The 21,840-nt window shown below is 42.0% G+C and overlaps 1 protein-coding gene across 4 annotated transcripts in view; it reads left to right on the top strand.

The window, feature by feature from the left end:
- pde4ba (phosphodiesterase 4B, cAMP-specific a) overlaps positions 1-21,840 on the top strand; it is a 155,897-nt gene that overhangs the window by 104,146 nt on the left and 29,911 nt on the right. For all 4 annotated transcript variants that reach the window (XM_086225579.1, XM_086225582.1, XM_086225581.1 and 1 more), the window contains one exon: positions 529-578. In XM_086225579.1, coding sequence (XP_086081705.1) covers positions 529-578 — 50 coding nt within the window. The remainder of the gene's footprint in view (positions 1-528; positions 579-21,840) is intronic.

Here is a 21,840-nt window from a genome sequence, read left to right as displayed (position 1 = left end):
GACTTATAGTCTCCACTGGCTGCCTCCCAAGTGCACGCTGGATTTATTACCTCTAAACAGACCCAGCTAGCTGCTTCCACTCGCCCTCCGTGAACTGTGAACACCACAAACTACTGAAATACTGCTGCTAGTTGCACATGGTGGTTTTCTTTTGTTTTGTTTTTTGATGAATGATTTTCATTACTGCACTTTTTCTTGATTCTGTTGCATTCTCTATTAAGGCCCTGAACTTTTTCATTCACAGTGCTTTTACCCTCACTTTCTGTTTTATATTTGTATCTGTTTATACTTTTTACATTTGTTTGCACTGGTGGTCGGAAAGAACTGGCATCAGGATCCTCTATGTGTGTTTTAGAATTATTGTCTGCCAGAATTGAATTTAAAATCAACTTGTATTGAAATGTTTCAACAAAAACACTGCAGGTAAAAAGCGAGAAGTTATTTTGTAATTCGGTTAAGCTGTTTTTCTGACACACATGCGGTATTATTCTCATGTAATGTGTTTCTTTTTTCACTTTCAACTTTCAGGAGGTCTCCTGCAGCCACTCAGCCTCCCATCACCAGAGTCTGTCTCCCAGGTAAGAGGCTCAGAGCCGTGACCTTCCACATGTTTGCCTTCTGGGAAGTCTTTTTTACTTATCTGGTCCACATCAGACTCTGCCAGCATATCTTTCTCGTTTCCTGTACCTTCATCTCATCCCTCTCTCGTGAACTTGAGTACGTGACGACTTTTACCTGATCACCCTTTGTCTGCAGCTTCAACATAACGTTGTCGCTCAAATCATTTCAGCATCCAGTTCATTCACTTTGTTGAACACAACTGAACTGGTACATCTGGTACACGCACACACACAGACACGCACATACACAGACACACAGAAACACAGACAGACAGACACACACACACACACACACACACACACACACACAGCATGTAATCTGATCAAAAAAAGTAACTAACTAACACACTAAGTGACATTGTGTTTTCAGCAGCTCTCTCTCTGCACCCGGCTACGTGTCGGTCGACGCACCATATTGAGACACCTTGTGTGACATCAAATGCAAATATGAACACAACCATCTACATCTGTGTGAATACCCGCTTACTCTGCTCGTAAACGTTTTTCTCCCAAATTTCTCTGTGATAGTGTGACGTGAATCTGCTCACAAGCTTATCCAAGGCCGTTTGTTGCGCACACGCGTGCTCGCACGGTAGACGTGGTTTGCATCTGTTGAATCTCCGCTCATGTCTGCTGAGCATCACGGGTGACAGAAATCTCCTTTTTGTGACAGAGAGACATGTTAGAATAATCTCCAAATATACAGAGAACTTTTAGGCCTCCTACCTGTTGTCTCTATACCTTTTTAAGTACTATCTGAAACCAAAATGGCTGAATCTGATTTATCATCTTAAATTATATTGGCAAAGTAAACTTGGCCTTGAAATTCTCTTCATCCAAATCAAAAGCCTGGTTTACTTTTTTTTACTTTTTTTTTTTTGGTGCTTTGTTTTAATCCACAATCTGTCTGTTGCAACACTGTATATAGAAATGTCTCAAACACAGATCAGCTCCTCCATCGGATTCTTCAAGAAGCAGCATCACAAGTAATCATATTTCTACAATTATGTTGCTCATAACACAAATAAATGCATATCTAACACGTGCGGCAAGTTTTGGTTGAATGTTTAACGTTCCAATCCGCGCTAAAACCTTTGAACTCCTCTTTGATGAAGCGAATAATCTGACCTTTATCTACACATAAGCAGACAAACGTCCCCGCGCAGAGATCAGTGAAAACATTCCCAAGAAGTAGCACTCAAAAAGAAACCGAGATGAGCAAACATTAAACTGAGAACCATGAGTGAAAATATTTTACATCAACACGGCACCAGGTTGAACATCAAAGGAAACCTGCTGATGATGAATCGGTCAGTTCAGCGTCGGTAGCAGCAATTTTCATCTTCGCTTCTGTAGCTAAAGCATATTTAGTATTTTTGCACATGTTCCTTGTTGTATTATTTTAGAACAAAAGCATCAACTCAAAATTCTTAATGCAAATCTATTTTTGTGGATGTGTATGGTGTGTTGTTACATCAGTACCAGAGATTTTTTCTGGGTTTTTTTTGTTTTTTTTTTAACGTTGCCTTTTGATATGAAAAAAACACAAATTCTGTAGGTGTTTAGGATTTTTTTTCCATTTTTACCCAACGCACAATTTTGGACAAACAAAGCACTCGACAGTTTCATGAATGTACGTATTTTCGGTGAGCGTAACAGACTGGTGTGTAATTGAGTAATTTCAGTGTTTTAATTTTGCTTTGGAATTTTGTATCCGTGGGTTGACAAGGTGTGTGATGTGAGTGAGTGTTTTGTGTGAAACACAGGCATCATTGTGAGTAAGTTGAGTGAAGTGTGTGTGTGTGTGTGTGTGTGTGTGTGTGTGTGTGTGTGTGTGTGTGTTAACCATGGGGAGGTGTTCCTGTGGCTCTGATTGACGTCAGCATGCCTCTATGTGGCTTCTGTTGACTTCCTGTCAAAGCAGATGGACTGAGTTTTCACTTCCTCCTTCAAAACCACAGCTCATCAGGTGCTCTGAGTTTATGTGTTTGCGTGTGTGTGTGTGTGTGTGTGTGTGTGTGTGTGTGTGTGTCTTCAAAGCTCCATACGTGTATTGTGACCTTTAGTAAAGAAGCAAAAAAGGTGTCTTATTTAAATTATGTTGTATATGCAACTGTAATTGTCTTCTTAGGAGTCACTGAGTTTAAGTATTGACTCCAGTTACTCTACACTTCGTCACTCCGTATATGCAAACAGTTCTTGAGGTTGAGCCTCGGGTGTTTTTGGCTTGGGTCCACCCTGTTTTATCTCTGTGATTATCGGAGGGTTATCAGACATAACTGATTACTCACATGAGTAATTTACATGTGCTTTTTCAAACATTAAAAAACATTTTCAACAAATTAAATGCAAGTAATGTCTGAGCTTCTCTGATATACTTGAAACAACATGGAGGCATCTTTGATCCAAAAGCTCTTAAACTGTTTACTGGAGCCAAAAGCTTGCATGGCTCCTTTATAGTGATAAACATTCAGTGTAGCATTGTTACAGGAGACACAACAGCAGCAAAAAACCCTGCTGTTTAACCTTACATGGGCAAAAACAAGAACTTAATAGCCCGTTTGAGTCAATGCTGACAGAAAGTTGCTGTGTCAAGAATAATACTTGAGGATCTTTATCAGCTTTGATGATTGGGGATGTGACAGATTTGCCAGTAACTGATTTTGTAAGGCATTACAAAATTCAGAATGATATCATTTTGTGTCACAGTTACGCTAGTGCCATCAATCCTTCCAGTTTCTGTGCCGCATATCTGTTAAGGGTTGGGGGGGGGGAGGGCATTGGGCGAGAGGCAGGGTTCACCCTGAATGGGTCACCAATTTGTTGCAGGGCCATCAGGAGCAATTAGGGGCTCAGTATCTTGCTCAAGGATACTCGGACATGGTCACCGGGGGAAAATGAGGATCGAACCAGCGACCCTTCAGTTGCTGGACGGCCACTCTGCCTCTGAGCCGTGCTGCCCTCCAGTCACACTAGTTGTTACAGACAAATGTATTGTGTTAGCTCGCGTGACACAAATCAACTCCAAGGAGGTTACAGAGAGCAACAATGGTGGACATTTTGCTAATTTATTTGGCTCTGGAGGGAAAAGATGTTAAACTGTGTCCCTGATGATTTGGTTTAACTGGGTGGGAGCACATGGGGGCGTCTTCATGGTGGTGAAAACGAAAGGGTGCAGTTCAAGATCTGCTTTATTTGTAAAGTGTCATGAGATAACATTTGCTGTGATTTGGTGCTACATAAACGAAATAGACTTGAATTAATAGCAATAATGATTAAAATGATCAGAATAATAAATTATTTACTTTTAAAGAGCCGTGAAGAATGTTCCTGTGTGTGCCCTCTGCGCTTACACGTGGGAGCATGTAAGGAGTCATGTAATATAAGTAAGCAAGCGTTAACAACTAGCAACAGGCGTTTTTGTGAAGTTATGCAAAAGAACTGTAACAAGTTGATCAAACTAGAACAAGAAAAGGAATAAAATGAAGTAAGGCAGTACTTTTACGAACCCAATGACCCCAACACTGCCCGCTCCCTCTCCTTATCTCCTATCACGTGACTATGAACGTGGAAGAGGTCATGAGGCTGTGTGTGCAAGATCAGACAAATTAGTAGATAAAATATTCTAAAACTTCAACACTTCACTGCATATCAGTATGATGACGTGCAGTCACCACCTGGCACATCCCCTCTGCGTCACCCCCACCACCACCACCACCCCCCCCGCACCCCCATCTTACTCATTTGCAGCCTGTCTTCACTGAGCCTTCTTTCATTATTTTCATTTACCTGTTTGTTTCTCTGTCTATCGGAAGAGGAAGAGAGGGAGGGCAGGAAGCGTGAGGCAGGAAGAGACTTCCTCATTCGCTGTCTCTAATGGTTGTAACTTGACAGAAGGCAGAAGGAACTGTGTCAGTGAGGGGGGTGTGTGTGTGTGTGTGTGTGTGTGTGCGCGTGCGTGCGTGCGTGCGTGCGTGTGTGTGCGTGCGTGCGTGCGTGCGTGCGTGTGTGTGTGTCAGCCCGCAGGAGAAAAATAGGATGCAGAGACACAAAAGCCTATTGTCTTTGCCCGCACACTGGCCAAACATGCGCACGCCGACACAATGATATAATGCGTAAATACTTGTAGCATAGCACACAGGTGAGTGTGTTCAATCATTCATCTGGCTACAAAGGAAGGAATGTGTGTGAGTTGCATTTTATCTACAACCACTAATCGGCTCTACTTCAAACTTGGCAGGTGTGTTCCTGGGAATGTAAAGAGGTGTTGTGTTGAGTTTAAAGTAATTTGCACTAGCAGTTCATGACAAACATCTGTCAATAGGAACTTTAAACAATGATCTGTCACTATGTTACACGACAACAGTGCGTCACAAAGATGGCTGTCATGCAACTCGTCTACAGAGGGAAAAAAACCTCACTCACGATCATTTAAGAGTGTTTTTGAAAGAGATTACACTTTGTGATGCTCTGTAAGTTCTAATGTTTCACTGTTGCAGCATTACAGCACATTCAGTGCACACTGTAACATTGAACGTCCGACATATCTTAACTCTTAGGTGTCAAAGCTCGTGCTGCAAATCGTTCAGGGCCACCCCCTTGTACACTATGAAAACTACAACACAAGTATTTTCCCACAAGATAAAGGCGAAGATGATGCAGATATCCTAGATGTGATAAAAACCTGTCGCCAACAAATGTGTTTTTGTAAAGGAAGTATCTCTTTTCTATTTAACTCCCATCACTGATGCAAAAGCACAGCCAGGCTCGTCAGTGTCCCTTATCTCACGCTGACCATTCAAAACCATGTAGGGGTATCAACACTGTCAACAACTACAGAAGAGAAACTGATTCTGACAACTCACTTTGATAGCAGCGAACGCTGTGTTGCGAGACACTCCATTATTTTCAAAACTGCACAGCAGAGAAGTGACGGTGACAGTGGAGAACTGGCGGAGTTTCTTTATGTCTAGCAGTAATACTGTTCAGGCTGCTGTAAGGGCAAAAAATACACCAAGTGGACACTTGGTGTGAAAATCATTTTTGAACTGAATCAAAGCCTTAAATTTGAAGTAGATGTGTACATAGAGCCCCTTGAAAGTTGCAAGAAATGTGTTTGAAGAAGTATAGAGCCATTTACGTCAGAAGTAGTAGAAATACCTTGATAAGATAGTACTCCGATTAAAGTCAGCATCTCCATTCAATTTGAATAAAAGCAGAAACGTATTTGATAATTGTGTTTGCTCAAATATGAACGTTAAAGTTCCCATTCTGCATGATGTTTTTCTATTACTCCTCCAACCACTGACATCTAAAGCTCATGTTTAAGTTGACAGGCTGCTAGTAAAAAGTACAACATTTCATTTGCAATGTGTAGGAGAAAAAGAGAAGTCTTTCATGGCAGCGTGGCTCTCTTCAAACCATTACTAACACAGATTTGGGTTGGGCTCATTTTCTTTTTGGAGGTTTTGTTTGTTTTTTTTGTTTTTTTAACAACCCCATCATCACGTCACCGTAACAAACAGGTTAGTGAGGTCCGAAATTTTCCGCATACAGTCGTTTAGAGACAATGACCCAAAGCAGATGTTTGGTGGAATGGTGTCATAACACAGTCAGGAAATATTACGTCCCATCTGAAACACATTTAGGTGTGAGAACCTCACTGAGCTGCGACCCGACTTCCTGGTCTAGTCAGCCTCTGTGATGAAACGCTATCATACAGGATATACGTGAGGCAAAGGGCTCTTGGACTCTCCCGACTCTATTCACATGCTGAATGTGTGTGTCTGGCGGCCCAGCGTAGTGTGGAAAGGTGTCACCGAGCTGCCCGTCTATTGTACGTGTGTTTTCGCGTGAGACCAGGAGATTTCAGCCGCTGTTTGGTCAACATTAAACAATAAGTGGGTGTTAATTGTGTGGGTGAAAGGTGTTTTTGACAATGTGGAACTGTTAGCAAAAGAAAACACACTCACACACACACATTGACTGTAAATGGCATTGAGAGTTTACAGGTTGATGGATCTTTCTATCAGGGTATTAGGTTATCATAAAAACAAAGACTGTGCTATTATATTTGGTCATGAATGCTTTGGACTGCTGCAGGAATATCATTAAGATCATCCTGAAAATACAAATCTTCCAAATATAGGTTTACAGTTTTGAGTCTCAATGAAACAAGGTCAGAGTTGAGTCAAGCAGAGAAGATTTAATCGGACTGTGTCGTATCCAGATTGTGTGTCTTTTGCCCAAGAATATCTGAAATAATCTTGTGAGCTCTGCTTTTTGAGATCAGCCAAGAACAAGATCAGAAATAAAAACATAAACGGCTTAATTTTTTATGAGCCTAAAACCCAATCTAATGAATCTTCAGCTGCCTCCCTGAACTTTTAAGGTATAAGAATGTGCCTTCTTCCATCAACAGCTCTCAGCTGCATAACAATTTCTTATTCTGGAAGAGAAAAACAAAAAGCACCTTTAATTCATAATTGTGTCATATCACGGAAGAATTTATAAGATATATTTCATCTAAGCTTCTCCTCTGCTGCTATTGAGGAGAAGCTTAAATGAAACAAATCAGTGAGGGGCACCTCATCAATCTCTGTGTATTATCTAATAAAGGTCTTGGACAACCCTTCACTCCCTGCACCAAACCGTGGTCCAGGTCATGCAGGAATGCTCTGTGCGGAGGTCAAGGGAGACTGAGCAGGAGGGAGGGATGAATGGAGGAGATGAGGAGTGATGAGGTGAGAGGGCAGAGGAGAGCTACGGGATGTCTTGAGACGTCAGAGAAGTTGTAGTATGACAGTGAAAATCAGAAACGGAGCTGAGATGAAGAGCTTGTGGTGAGCAAACATATGACAAACAAACAAAAAAAAAAGTTTTTAAAATAAACTCTCCAACACTTCTCATGTCGCTGTCGGTCACCTGTGCTGGGTTTACATGTAAAAATTTCCGTGATCATCGTCCACGCAGCCGTATTCATCTGAGTCCCCTGCAGCAGCCACAGTTTATCCTCAGTTATCTGAGGATTAATCCAGAAGTTAGCAGTTTAGCAGACAAAATCACTGCTGCGCTATGGACATGTGGGGCACGTTAGCCTTTTCCATTACACCCAGAAGCCTCATGTAGAGATCAGGACTATGTGCAGCAGGAAACACGGCTTTTGTGTATCACTTCAGAGACCACATTGCACGCACGCACGCACATATGGGAAAGCAGGCATTTATTCACCAGGACCTCATAATACATTGACATGTGACTGAAGCCCCTAAAGCTAGAGAGGCTCCAGTAGCAGTAGCCCTTCCACAGCGGTGCACCTGTCGGGGGCTTCTCATTGATGCAGCCCCCTGACTTCAAATAGAAACGAGTAGCTGCTGGTGTGACCAGTGCGTTCCTGTTTTCAGTGTGTAAATTCACAAAATTTGAATACCTCAGCAGAGGTGGTGATACTGCTGAAGTCCTAATTCTGTTTTCATTTAGTGAATCAAGATTTGAAGGACCAGTCTTTAGTGTTAAATTATCTTGTTTTTTTGGTTGCGCATGGCACACATATGAGCCTGCAGGCATTTACTTTACTAGAATTAACACACTGCATTACAAAGTCTGGTTACATCTGTCAAATATCAAACAACTGTTCAAGTCTAAAAATTAGATGACCACAAAGCTGTCACCTGCAAGCTGTCCATACATGTTTGAGGTTAGAATTTGGACTCAGGCCCCATCAGAAGCCACATCTACATTCCCCAAGGGGCTGCAAGCCATCTTCGGTAGGTGAGGTAATGCCCGACCGGTGCCAGCAGATATTATGGCAGGGCCAGCATGTCTAAATGTCACTGATACTGTATCTGACAACCAACCATTCTGTCACTCCCCTTGTGCCCTGCATTGCATGTCCAAATAATGCCACCCTCAACAGTTGCTATGGCAGCAGCACTCATTTCCCCCAGCCCTCACCCAAGTCCAGTCATAGATTGCCCAACTTCCATAACCCCCTGTCTGTCATTTCACTCCTCTCCCATTTCTGCAGGTCTCCAAAAGGACACCTATATTTTTTGCCCTGTTTCTCTCTATGTTGCTAGCTAGTCTCAGTATTTCTGTCCTCGGCTGTCTTGTGTTACCTGCCCTCTGTACTACTTCCCGGTCCCGGATACTTAAATGGTCTCTCAGTAGGCAGGCAGAGAAGCCTGATGCTTAACACCAGTACAGCAGCATCCTTCTGCTTCCTGGGTCTGGCTGTCAGGCCAGGTTTTAGGACAAAATGATAAGGAATCAGTTTTTCTGTTTCCCTTTTCTTTTAAAAACAAAACTATTACCAGTTGTAAATATTTCTATCCTCCTCATCCCCAAACTGGTTCAGGTGTCCAAGCAGAGTGTGCAGGTCACTGGGCAGGGTAAGGAGGTGAAACCTTAGTGAAACAATTTACGCGAGGTTAGGAGGGTTCAAGTTTCTCTTACTGGAACGGCTCAGACAGCTGACAGTAAGGGCTGTGATAGCTGTTGAGTAGCACCCCCACCCACCACACCACACCACCCCACCACCCCACCACCCCTCCCCTTGATTTACAGCAACTACGCTTTGCAAAGTAAATAAGCAAACGGGGCCAGGCTGTTTGTGCATGCCGGCCTCACTATATGAATGTGTGTGCGTGTGTGCGTGTGTGTGTCAAAGTCTGCAACTGGGACAGTCAGTAAAACAGTGACTGTCAGCTCTGTGAGGTTAGGCAAGTTGTTGTTAGGGGGAGTTTCAGCGTGTTTGTGTGTGTGTGTGTGTACGTGCATCTATGTGTGTATTTCCAAGTATCAGATAGGAGGAGATGATGGGAAATCTATGACTTTCTTCATGTGGTGCTTCTGTGGTTTTTTTTCTTTCTTTTTTGTTCTTCCTGGTAGAAAAGCAGAGGCTCCTTATCATCACATAGCATCAACACTTGTGTTTGTGTACTGCTGAGCTGCCAGTGGGCACTAAGAAACTGTCCTTTACAGGTGAAAGTTCATTGGACGCCAAGATGACAGCATATTGGTATTTTTTTGTACATTTTCCCAGCAACTCTTCAGGTGCTCGTTGAAATGCTGCTTGGACCGCATCAATGTATGTTCACATTAAGGAAAAAGACCTCATTTAATTGATAAACAGTTAGATAGGAGAGGTCTCATTGCAGAGGAGCAGCATAAAGTCCCTTTGTTTCACATTCATCTTTCATCCTGGTTTTACACCAAGTCGTATCAAGTAATTTAGTCGAAATCTCGTTACACTTGAGCAAGTAGCATTTCAAAGGGTTTTCAAGAAATCTCACTCAGAAACTGTGTTTATTGGTTGAATCTTTTTTTTATACTGTATATTGCAAGAATCAAATGCCCCGTTGAGATTTTTTTATTGGAAAAAAAAATCTCACAGCGCAAGAAGCAAAGTTTACTTTCTTTAAGTTTGATGGATTTTCCTTTTACTAGAATTAAGTGTAGTTTTGTTTTTTTGCAGCATTTCTTTTTGTGGTTTTGCAGCACCTCTGTGAAATGGTCACAACAATAAATTTTCCACGAAACGTAACTTTCAACAATCTAAAGCTCTTTTTCCAGTATTGGGGACAGAGGACACCCTGCAGCTTCTGGCCAAATGCTGTTCAGTTAACAATAGTGAGCTCAGCTGTCGCTGGTTGTCAGGATCAGGTGGAATCTCTGTGCATAGTGTTAGTGTGAGCTGTCAGGTTGTAGTCCGTACGTCACCTGTCATGTGTATCACCCTCAACCTGCATTGTGGGTCAAAACACTACCGGAGGTCAGGTGGGATGTGACTGAAGCCCAGGCACAGGTAGAGTGGTGTGTCTCGCTGTGGTCGGTCTGGATTTGAAAGTGTGTGTTCTCCCTTAGAGAGGATGACAAAGAAGTTAAGATATTGAGGCCAGTCCAGGTTAGGGTTATCTGAACATGAATGCACCACTATGTGCAACCTTAAGAGGAAGCACTGTGTAAAAGAGTACCAGCAAATGCTCCACATATCAGTTTGCCATTATTTATAGCATTCACATGAACCCAGAAAGACTAAATAAACAGCAGCCATGTTAACCTCACACACAGACATGCTAAAAAAAAACAACAACTAGCCACCAAGCTGCCATGCGAACACATAAAATGTCCTGAATGTCACTGAACTGCCGATGCAGAGAATACTCCGAGAATATTTATTAGCTCCTTCTGCTGAGGTGCGACTGACAGAATCCAGAGCGTTTGTACACACCGGACTGGTTTGTAACAGTAAGAGAACAAGAGGCAACAGGATGTGAAAACTCAAAATGTTTCAAGCGTCCCACCACTGAGATGTCAGGACTTTTGCTTTTATTTATTAAAAGCAAAGGCATGCGTGCAGATGTATGAGCAGAGAACAACTTATAAATGTGTTTATTAAGAACCGCTGCATCATAAGAATGTCCCATCAAATGTTGAATGGATGAAGTGTGTATGTTCACACCTTTCTCTCCATGGAAGGAAGTCAGTGCTGGGCAGGATTGTGTCAGTAATGAGGGAACAGGCCAGTGGGACAGCAGAGACTTCCTCACACACTCGCACACACAGTTTCGTCCAGGTGTTTAAAAAAAACAAACTCTGCAGGCTCTTTTCTACAACAGTTCATCCATCCTTCTCCAGGGACAAATTAGTTCCTTTGGCGTGACAGAGAGACAAAGAGCAGACAGGGCTTGACCTGCGTCACAAAGCCCAGCGTGAAAACATTGTCATTACTGCATTCACAGCTCAACCCGACCTTGCTTCACAAGTTGGTCTTAAACCTTCATCTGCACGACATGTGTCTTGAGGAAAGCTGCTTGTTTAGTTTCTCCTTAGGTAAAACAAACTTATGAAAACAGCTTGCCAATGTCCAATGAAACCAACTGATCTGGAAATACATACAATACAATGGCCATTGACTTTCTTTTTTTCTTTTCTTTTTCAGGCACACCCGTAAGGGAGTTGTGCTGATTTGTAAAGATTTGAAATGTACTTTTTCTGTATTAAATGTCAAAAACCAACCAAAAATGATCTTCAACGTCTTGTTCAAAGCCAGTGAAAGCTTTACTCTCCTTCAAGATAAGTGTGTTTCGTCTGGTCTTCTGTCACTGACGTCACACTAATGTCAGCTCTAACTTATAACCAGATGACCGTATTGTACAAGTCAGCACGTGCAGTATAAATGTGCATGCTGCTGATCTGGAATGCGTTTTTTAAAAAATGGATATCGTGAGAGAAATCAGAGAAGAGCCTGTGCTTCACGATAACAGATAAGACTGTTTATATTACCTTCAGTCTGTCTCTCTGAGTAAAGGACAGAGATCCAGTGTTTGCGCCACACTGTGAGGTTCATATTGTCTTAGTGAACAGTCTGCCTGCGTGTGCCGAGCTCCTCTAAGCTGCTTGCTATTGTCTGTCGCACTTCTGTTTAGTGTCGCGCGTGTGTTTGTGTTTGACTTCAGCCACTTTTGGGGGGACTCACCAGTTAACTGGAGACGGCATGCACGGACGGAGACAAAAAGCTGTGTCCTCAGTTGGTAAAACATTGATTTTTGGGTCTGTTAGGTTAGTGTTTGGTTACCCCCCCCCCCCCCCACACACACACACACACACACGCACACACACACTCAGGGGAAAATCAATCACTGTTGGCTCTGCTGTTGCGCTCGAGAGAGCAACTGCACCCAACTCAGCAAGAATACCACCGACAGTTGGCACTGTGCTCTTCCCTCAAATTATTTCAACTTTGACCCTTGTTGCTGTTGACCTCTGAACCTGCTAAATCTCCAAATGGTCATATATCAACAAAAGAACGTAGGCTAAAGATGGTTTATCCCCTTCTCTTTGAGAAACAAGGAGATGGTGCAGGATTTGGATGAACTGTGGACATTATTTTATGTTAGGCCTATTTCATGACATCCCAAAATTGTGATTGAGTATTGTTTCACAACACCATTCTAAAGTGAATGGTGGTTGTGCTGCAGAGATGTCCTGCCTCCAGATGTCAGAACACACATTTATGTGACACAGTTCTCCACCACAATAACATCATTATCATTTTCACGAGTTTTTCAATAAATGAAAAAAAAATATGGAAAAATGAATTGTCTCTCTCACGCTAATCCCAGTCAAAGTGACTACAATTTGATATTTCCTCAAAATTGTGTCGCCCCAGTAAATGTCATCAGTCAACCTCCCTGTGCCACATGGCTCCAATCATCAGGGAGGTTATCTCAAGGAGCTCTAAATGTAGGTGTAGGTGTAGAAGCCAAATGAAAAACAAACACGATAAGGTTGGTGCATCGATTTTATAACAAATGGCAAGTGTGCTTTGTAGCACAAACATGTTCGTTTCATTTAGGGTGAGAACAATGGCAGAGTCATCATGATAGCGGTGCTTGTGTGCAAGGTGCTTGACTGTGGTTCACGAATTATCCGTTTCAGCTCTCCATCGAGTGCCGATCTCTCATTCTCACACTTCGGCCGTAATGTGTGCGTTTATACTCAAACGGACCCTTTGTGTTTAGTTGATTCAACACAATGATCCCCTCATAGCAGCGTCGTCGAATGACGCCACTATTCACGGTGACAGGTTGCTTCACTAATGGGGCTGCAGCGGATCGAGCCATCGTACGCATTTGAACTTAGCAAGAGCCGCTTGTACAGTTGAATCGTGGATTATTTTTGGCTTTGAGAGAATCTGGTGCAGATTTCAAGCCTGTCTTATGTTCACTCTGGCTCGCAGCCTTTTTTGCACATTATTTTCAGCGACTACAAACTGCCAACAGCTTCTAGATGTCCAGATGTGCTATCAACTTGTCGTATTTCTGTGTAAAGTCAGAAATGTATGTCTTTACACTCTTTCTCCTCGCGAAAGGTTTATTTCTAGAGGATAGTTAATTCAATGACCTCCAGTCATGAGATGTTGAACTATGGTTGCTTCTAACGATGATGCTACTATTTGTTTTTGTTTTTTTTAAAAACGCTACTCAGTTTTGGGAAACTTTCTGCAGTGCTCATTGTCATGGATTGTGTCATGATGTCAGAAATCATCAAATATATCCAGAATTCTTACCGTCATTTCTGAAATTCAGTGTAATGGTTGTCCCACATTAGATTATAAACCTGTTTTGGTTCTGGTCCAGTTTTCACTCGATTGTCCTCAAACACTATTAAATTTTAACAAATGTAATCAGTGTAACAAAACAAAAAAAAAGGCTGTGATGAAGCTCGGTTACTTAGAGCTCGCTGTTTGTTTTAAGCTAAAGACGCTGAAGCTCAACTTCTTTCATTGCTCTTTATTCCTCTGTCGCATGTTCCCACCGTTTGACCTTGAGATAAACACGCTGGCTCAACATGCCAAACTGGAATGTGGTACGCGCTCAAACCGCAAACTTGTTTGTGTTGATGTTCAGCCCGCTTTCAGTTATTCCTTCACTTCTTTTCATTTTGGGAAGGCTGTAGCCGCAGAATGGTAGAATAACTGTTGATTTATTGCTCAGCTGTCAGGGTGAAAGTTTATTCCTCAGCTGAACAGAGGCAGCCTGTACCTTTGCTCCAATAACATTAAAATGTGCTTTTATTTGAAAGCTGAGGGAGAGCTGGGATGGCCAGTGGTGACATGCAACAAATCATGTTGTTTGTCGTCTCGTCTCGGCCACTGGAAAACCCCAAACACATCAGACCGTCCTCAAGAATAGCAGAGGCAGATGAGCTCTGAAAATCATTTTCGCTGATTTGATTTAATGAGGAGCTGTGAGTCGACGCTGTTGTGTCCATACGGGTGCTGGATTTCATAACATGTCGTTTTTAAGCTGGGTGCACATATTGGAGAGGTGGTCCTGATTCAAGGCTGATCTGAACACATTTATGATGGTATAGTTTGAGAGATTTACGGACACGATCTCAATGTTCTCTACCAGACAGGAGCGTACCCAGTCCTGCAGGAGTATAGCTAGAGTTTGAGACCAACAATAAAACTTAACTTCCAACTTCACTCAAGCTTTAGCTGCAAAATCGAATGCATAATCATCTTGTCTTCCCAGCCACGGTGTCATTGAAATTTTTTTCCTGCATTTCGATGCAAGGCCTTGCACACAGAGTAGCGCAACTGTGACGTCTGTCCGCCTCCATGAGTCCCTCCATTCATCACTCTGATATCATTCAGGATGAACGCAGTGTGTGGTCCTTCATCTTGTATATTATGATTAAAGGTTAAAAATCAGTTTCAGTCTGTCGCATCATGTCTGTGGTCTCCCATGTTTTTACACTGAATAATCCTCTAATGCGGCAGGCTGTAGCGGGCAATGACAAACAACTCATTTTGTCATACTTGATGTCGTTTGAAATAGAGATGAATACCAAGTTGGCTGCTCTCTGTTTATTTCCAGCCACACTGCCCGTCCAGACATTATTAACATCATCTTCACTATGTGTCAAACACAAACCAGTATTCTGGAAACATGACTAGTGTTCAGAAGAAGAGCGGGAACTGTGGCTCTGGATTAAACCACAACAGTCATCAAACTGTCCTCCCAATAGCACTGACTCGCTACTTTAATATGTAATGTGTATACAAGTTTGACTACTTTGAGTAATGCTCATCTTGTGTGTTCTTCCCTCAAGTGTGCGCGTGCATGTGTGTGTGTTGGAGTGTGTGAGTGATGTGGATAGCTGTATGTTTGCTCTCAGACAGGAGGTGAGGAATATCTCAGCCCCCCTTCAAACCGCCGACCCTCCCGCTCCGCTCTGATCTAAACGTTTGTTTATATGTTCAGACTCTTGGAGACATGGTGACGTCATCAATATTTTCTACCAGAGCTCCTTTATCATACAGGCTACAGTAAGCATTTGTCTGTAAAATGCGTAACAGTGTCAAGTCACCGCAATCTCAGTTGACTTACTCTGTCCATATCACCAATCTGTCAGTGGAGATAAAGGATGTTTTGTTTTTACTTGTTGTGGAGACGAGCTTGGGAAAATCTCAGTTAGATATTTCTACATGAAAAACAAGCGGGCTTGGTGGTGGTGGTGGGGGGGCGGTTAGGGTTTTATAGTTCGGTAGATTGACGTATCTGCTCTTAGTTACATGCCATTGTCGTCTTTGTTTCACTGGTTTTTTTTGGGGTTTTTGTAAATAAATTTGGGAACGTTTCCAAACTTTATTTCATAAGAGAAACAAGTGACTCGTTAATCATTTATGAAGCTTTAGTGTGATGATGTCAGGTTTAAAGTTCCAAAGCTGTGCTCTTTTGTTCCAGCGACAGTGAAATGTTCGAATCCATGGTACCTTTCAGCTATTCATCATGTTTCAAAGGGGTTGTTGTTGTGATTTGATTATACTTTATGGTGTTATTTTGTCAGTGAGGGATGGTTTGATCAATATCTGTCTGTCTGTTTATCTGTTGTTGGCCAGGTGGTTTGACTTGTACAATGCAGGATATCTATGACAGCATCTGAAAGTGTATCGACAGTTTATTCCTGTCAAATGATTCAAGAATGTTACAGGCTCATTTAGTCAATGTTGGACTTTAATACCAAATAACACTCTGGATATATTCTAGCCTGCATTGTTAGGAAGGTAAATAGTGGGACAATAGTGTTGGTTTCACTGAAAACATTGATGGATGACAAGCAGATCGAGTTTATCTCCACCGCTATTCCTTGAATCTAAGTGTGCATTAGAGAGGTGACTTTTGACCTTTGGTAAAATCTTTTCAGGTGATCTGCGAGTGGATATTGGAACTGAATGAGACCCACCAGGGATATCACAAGAAAATGGGCCTTACAGACAGATTGACGACCCAAAAACATGATGCCTCCGGTCTACGGATTTCACCAGTGCAGAGTCATAAAAATATCTTGTATAGCAATTTGTTTAAGGCGTGGAGTCCAGTTAAATAAGCACAAAATTATTTTAAAATGCACACTAAAATTTAGATGAAAAAAAGAAATAAAATGCCCAAAGTAGCAATAACAGAATTCTGCCTCTTCCTGCTACTTTGTCGCGACCACGTAGACCAACACAGCGTCCCAGCTGCCAAAGCACTATAAACACTAAAAGTTAACGCACTCATTTGGGCTGAGTCTTCACTTTGTCTGGCGTCTCGTTGTCGAGCCTTCGCACTCTGGCCTGGCTCATCCGTCTGCTGGCTGGTTGTCATCTTCTCCAGCACGGTCACTCTTTGCTCCCCGGGAGACGAGGTGCGTTACGTCTGTTGCAGCGATGACATTTAGCATACAGAGAAACATTTTCCAGTGTCACTCTAACAGAGCTGGTGAGTGCAAAGTTAGCAGAACCATGGCTATGCTAACCAGAATATATAAACTAGCCATTATACAGCTGGATTTACTCTCTGTCCAGTCAGAACTTAATGCTGGAAGTGGGAGGATGGAAAGCAAGTACAAAAAGTACAAGTGCCGTGATTAAAATAAAATGTACTGATTTTTGTCAACATTGGTTTTGTTAATATCTCATTTATTTCGGAGAGAGTCATTAAGATTCATTAATTGTCTTTATTCAGTGCCCTGTTATTCAGCTGAAAGAGTTGCGCAAGTGTTTTAAAAATGATGCGCTCTCCTGTCCTTTGCTCCTTTCCAGGAATCGGGTTCTTCGTATTTTCTTTGTTGTCAGTGATTGATGAGTTGGCTGCTGCTCAGATCCTCAAAGAGAGAGGGAGAAAGATAGGGAGGGATGTCTATGCCTATTTGTACACTGGAAATTTGTTGCATAAGAGCTTAGCTCATTGCCACATGGTGGGCGATGGAAAGACTCGCTATATGTCAGTGCCACTGCTATACTCTTTGACCTCTGAACTTGCCCTCAGTTGTGGTTTGGGGGCTTCGTTTGCACGGCTTTTTATTCAGTTTGAGAGTCGCATAGGATTCATTTTTGCACGTGCGTCAGATGTGCACCTCCTATACCATTACCCATCATGGTGCATGGTAAATTAAATGATCTCTTACGTTTGAGCTCACAAATACAAACGATAAACTATACAGTCCTCCTTGTGCAGGAAGGGTACCAGGATGATTCCATGTAAGGTTTTAGTTTTGACAGTTTCCACTCCAAAACTCTACTAGACCATAAAATCCTACTGAAGTGTAATGGTGTTATATTTGCATTGATCTTATAGATGTTATATTACATCTATATTATCTGATTTTTTTCTTGTCTGTAGAACACCCCTTAGGATAAATGCAATGCCACAGTACTTCATTTAGAATGGAATTTTGACTTAGCCTTTAGCAAATACAGCACCTGGCAATGTAGTATAACCCATATTGCAGTTTGGATTAATATTTTGCTGTACTGTTCAGCTCTTTCTCACTCAGAAATTGGAAAAGTGACAGCAAAATGAAGTTTAATGACTTCTTCGACCACTCTCCTCTGTTCGTCCTGCCCCTGACAGTCTCAGACCCTCTCCAAGCTCGACACCCAACCAAAAGTAGTAACCTGTGCTTGATCCACGGGGGCCGAATTTAAGGTTCAAATTGCCATAGACTGGCAATTTTACTTAAAGCAGAGGTTTGCGAAGTGTGAGGCGGGACTCTCCATGTGGAAGCCAGACAGCTTCAGCTGAGCAGCTCGAGGGGAAAGTAATCAAAGGACATCATGTGATCATCATGGTGAGAAGTTTAAAGAGAAAGTTAAGAGATACGTTGGGATTTTTTTTGGTAGAATGTTATTGAAAACAGCAAAATTCCCCTCAAATAGAATCAGAGACCAATAAATGAGTCAAGAAAGACCATTTTTATCTTTTCAATGTACTTAAAACTTACGTTCTACAGCAAAATAGGCTAACTTGGTTACATAGTTTCCTGTCAGTGGGACCAAAAAAACATAATGAAAGAAGCGATCGCTAATAGAGGGAAGGGTAAGGGGGGCGTCTTGTTCTGAGCTTTGTCTGAGGGGGGGGCCATATGTAAACCATACATGTGTCTGCATGTCCTCCAGTGATGTTAAAAGGTGTCGGCTTATTGTGACGCCTTGTCCAGCATTAGGTCACATTTTAGTCTCTCTGCCCTCTTGTCTCAGGTGTCCGTCTGGTGCCCCAGGAGCTTTAAGAGGGTTGAGGTTTCCGTGCGCAGTGACAGACATATCGAGGCTTTCAGCAGAACTGACACAGGTGGACTGGATAGCTATGAAAAATCTATTTCCAAGGTTTGCCCTGGATTTTTTTTTTTTTTTTTTTTTAAAGGGATGTGGCAAAGGCTGGAGAACATGTGCTGTACGCAGTTTGCATACAGAAATGCGTGCTGACAGCTATGGTGCAACTGATTTGCATATAAATGAGCAGGTCGTAGACTCAAGCATTGACCACCAGTTCACACAATGCTCATTAGGCTCATTGCCAACAGGTAAATCTGTTTGCATATTTACACTGGAAGGTTCTTTTAGGCTTTCCAGATCTCATCAGACCTAATGGATCACATTCTGATGGTGAAGCGAGCGACTCCCTCTGAGTTAAATTTGTGAATGCCACAATCACAGTAAGTTATCTTTTTTTGTTGCTGTTGTTGTTGTTTCTTTATTTCCAAAGAATTTTTCAAGTCAGACGTAAGGCTCTGTTGTGGTCATGGTGAGTTCATGGTTTAATTGAAAGTAATTCCAGTGTTGAAATGTGTCCAAAAATGTCAGGCCTGGCCACTGCTTCACAAGTCTCCAGTGTCATAAACAAGCTGCAGTGCCAAATATTTACCCTACCCAGAGCGCGCTATACACGCTGGCAGAGGCCAGCAGCTCCCAGCCAAGGGAGGTCCAGAGAATGTGTCCGTGTCTGTGCCTCAGTGCTTAAGAATTATAATTGAATATATAAATATAAGATTAATAAGTCTGATAGAACACATTTCAAATGGCAGGTCTATACATTTCCCGACTTGTGAGGGAACTTGGGTTCAATTCTTTAAGTTGTTCTCTGTTTTCCAGGCCTGTTTGAATCGCAAAGACCACAAATATCAGTTCAGGTCAAGACTTTTATACAAACCAGATCTTGGAACAGAGATTAATTCAACTTCCTGCCTTTGTTTATCCCTGCCGTGCATGCCAGGAATCATACTTCATGTCACAAAAAGTGCAGTCTTTGAACAATGTGCACCAAAACTCGACTGATGGTAGTTATTGTCGCAATTGTGAAGGTTGAGTAGTTTAGCTGCCTTAGTTTAAAATTGTGAGATCGCTTAAAACGCCCAATTTGGTTTGGTTTGCAGACAAACTAAACCAACTATTTGGTTGTTGTTTTTGTTTGCCAGTCCATTGTTTCAGCCATTGATGTCATCCTTGTTTGTCACAGAATATATGTCGTGATGTCATTTGAACTTGTGGGCAATCAGCGTCTGGTGTTAAGTGGTTTACCAAGAAGAACTTAGACAGCAAAGAGCAAGTTTGGCCTGTTGATTTTATCTTTTTTACTTGCATGTAGATTTATATTTTTCCATGTTTGGTCTGTGCAGGTTTACCCTGTTTCAAGTAACCTCCAAAGGAAATTAGGTTTACTAGATTACCAGGGATTGTGTAATGTGCATGGTCACTAGAAATGATTATCACCACCATCGACGTATCTGCCGTATTGTTGTTGCTGCTTCAAATGTCAGGAAAGTGTACAACAAAAGAGAGTACAAAAAAACCCAAAGATATCATGTCTGCAACAAAGTGAAAAAAGACCGTTGTTTTCTTTTTCCTTGAAATATTTCAAGTGACTCGATGCTTATTATATCATCTAAATAATTGTAAATTAGTCCATATTTTGGGAGTCCCTGAGGCATAAAGGGGGAGGGGTCATTTACAGGATTTCCAGAAATCTAATACAGTTTTAAAGGGATTAGTCCAAAAACATAAATCATGTAACAGAAATTAAAAATGTCTATGTGTTCGGACAAACCAATTAGTGAGTGTGAGCAATGTTTGCTTCCTCCACCCTGGTGGATGTTGGAGCCCATGAGGTTCTCACAGTTTTACTTTATTGGCTGAAAGCTTAATGATTAATTTTCCAACTCTGAACGTAGGTGTTTTCATGTATTAATCAAGAGGATGTTTTTGTTCGTAGAACGTAGCAGTTTGACTGTAATGCCAACATGCATCACTTCACCAAAAATCTGTGTCACTTCCTTCTTCAAGTAAGAGAGAATAGCTCTTCAAAGAATTGGGTGTAATTTAGTCTCACTTCCTTCTTTCTTTTGCTCTCACAAAATTACCCATCCGGCGAAATGTGCTTGTTGTCCCAAAGACCGGTTAAATTTCAAAGGTCTTCTTTATAAACACTCTTCAAGCAAATGTACAGTGAATTTCCAAAGATGTGTCAGCTTGTCAGTTGCCCTCATGACGACTGAGGGCTTAGCAAATGGATGCCGTGTGGTTTTGTGCTATTTCAGCATGACAGGATTCCACTCCAGTTGTTGTTTTTGTTATTTTCTTTTCACTGGAGTCCAAATCCATGTCAGGTTTTAGCTGCTGCCTGCCACAGAAAGAGAGAGAGAAAGAGTGAGGGAGAGAGAGAGAGAGAGAGAGCAGGTTTAGAAAGCTGGAAGCATGTGCTCTGAAAGTATTTGAATTATGCCATTGACGTCAGCACAGTCATAAAGTAGACTGCTGCCCTTCCCCTGAAGTATTCCCCTGCCAGCAGGCCTGTTCAGCTCAGTACAGATGGATTCAAACACTCTGCCTCACAGACAGGCCCTTTTGTTTGGGTATTTGGGAAGCATTTGAACCCCTCCCCACCAGAGGGGGGACGAAAAAAAAAAAGAAATCACCATTACTCTTTGTGAAACAGGACAGAAAGCCGCCTTTTCAAAACCTACTCAACAAGAACGCCACTTCAGTTTTTGATTATTATCAGCAAAAAAACAAGCTGGCCAAACTGTGGTTTGGTTCTGATTACGCTGCAGTAGTGTGGTTGATCTTTTTATTTGGCAGAGGGAGGACCCAGAGTTTCCAGATATTTGTGTTTTTTCTCTGAAACCACTGTCAAGCCATGAACACCACATGCTATTTAGTTATTATTTCGAGGGAAACTTTTCTTTTATCGTGATTGAATCAGGAAGTTTCACATAGCCAATATTTGCAAACACAATCAATCATGGTTTGCACGCTCGCCAGTGCCCTTGTGTGTACGTCTGCTACTTGCACATGTCTGGGACACATGGACGCTGAGACGCTGACTTGGACTTGTTTAACCATCATAAGGAGTCATGCTGTTGGAGGTCATTTGAGGTTTGTCTCAGCTGG

Source organism: Aulostomus chinensis, chromosome 14 (genome assembly GCF_037954235.1).
Source record: "Aulostomus chinensis isolate RoL2024-O1b breed Wild chromosome 14, RoL_Achi_v1.0, whole genome shotgun sequence".
NCBI lineage: Eukaryota > Metazoa > Chordata > Actinopteri > Syngnathiformes > Aulostomidae > Aulostomus > Aulostomus chinensis.
Note: the sequence above shows the minus strand (reverse complement) of the source record. Positions and strands in the feature narration are given on the sequence as shown.